Genomic DNA, 339 nt, shown 5'->3' on the forward strand with positions numbered 1-339 from the left:
CCGATAGCGGCGCGAGCATCCTGCACCCCCCGCCGGCGGCAGCAGCAGCACCGATGCCGCCGCCGCCGGCGCCGAGGTCCAGCAGCAGCGCTGGGGGAATGACGAGTCCACCCTCCTCCGCCTCATCCCGCTCCTCGTCCGTCTGCGCGTCTCTCGCCGCGCGGTAGCCGACACGCACAAGCTCCCGGCACTCCGCAGCAAGCCGGCTGCCGACGCCGTTGTACGCCTCACAGTTGGAGCGCATGAGCGTGAGGAGCGCCTTAAGCTCCGTGTAGTTCTCCACTGCGGCGTCCCACACGCCGCAGTAGAGGGAGGCAACACACACCGGCTGTTTCACAC

General features: G+C 69.6%; 1 protein-coding gene across 1 annotated transcript; it reads right to left on the reverse strand.

The window, feature by feature from the left end:
* DQ04_19871000 (hypothetical protein) lies at positions 1-337 on the reverse strand (the record flags this gene model as incomplete). The annotated part of the gene is made up of 1 exon (XM_009317865.1): positions 1-337. A coding segment is annotated over one exon (337 nt), but the record flags the coding sequence as incomplete, so codon positions are not given.
* Between the last annotated feature and the right edge of the window lie 2 nt (positions 338-339).

This window comes from Trypanosoma grayi, assembly GCF_000691245.1.
Source record: "Trypanosoma grayi strain ANR4 Tgr_1987_V1, whole genome shotgun sequence".
In the NCBI taxonomy this organism is placed as follows: Eukaryota; Euglenozoa; class Kinetoplastea; order Trypanosomatida; family Trypanosomatidae; genus Trypanosoma; species Trypanosoma grayi.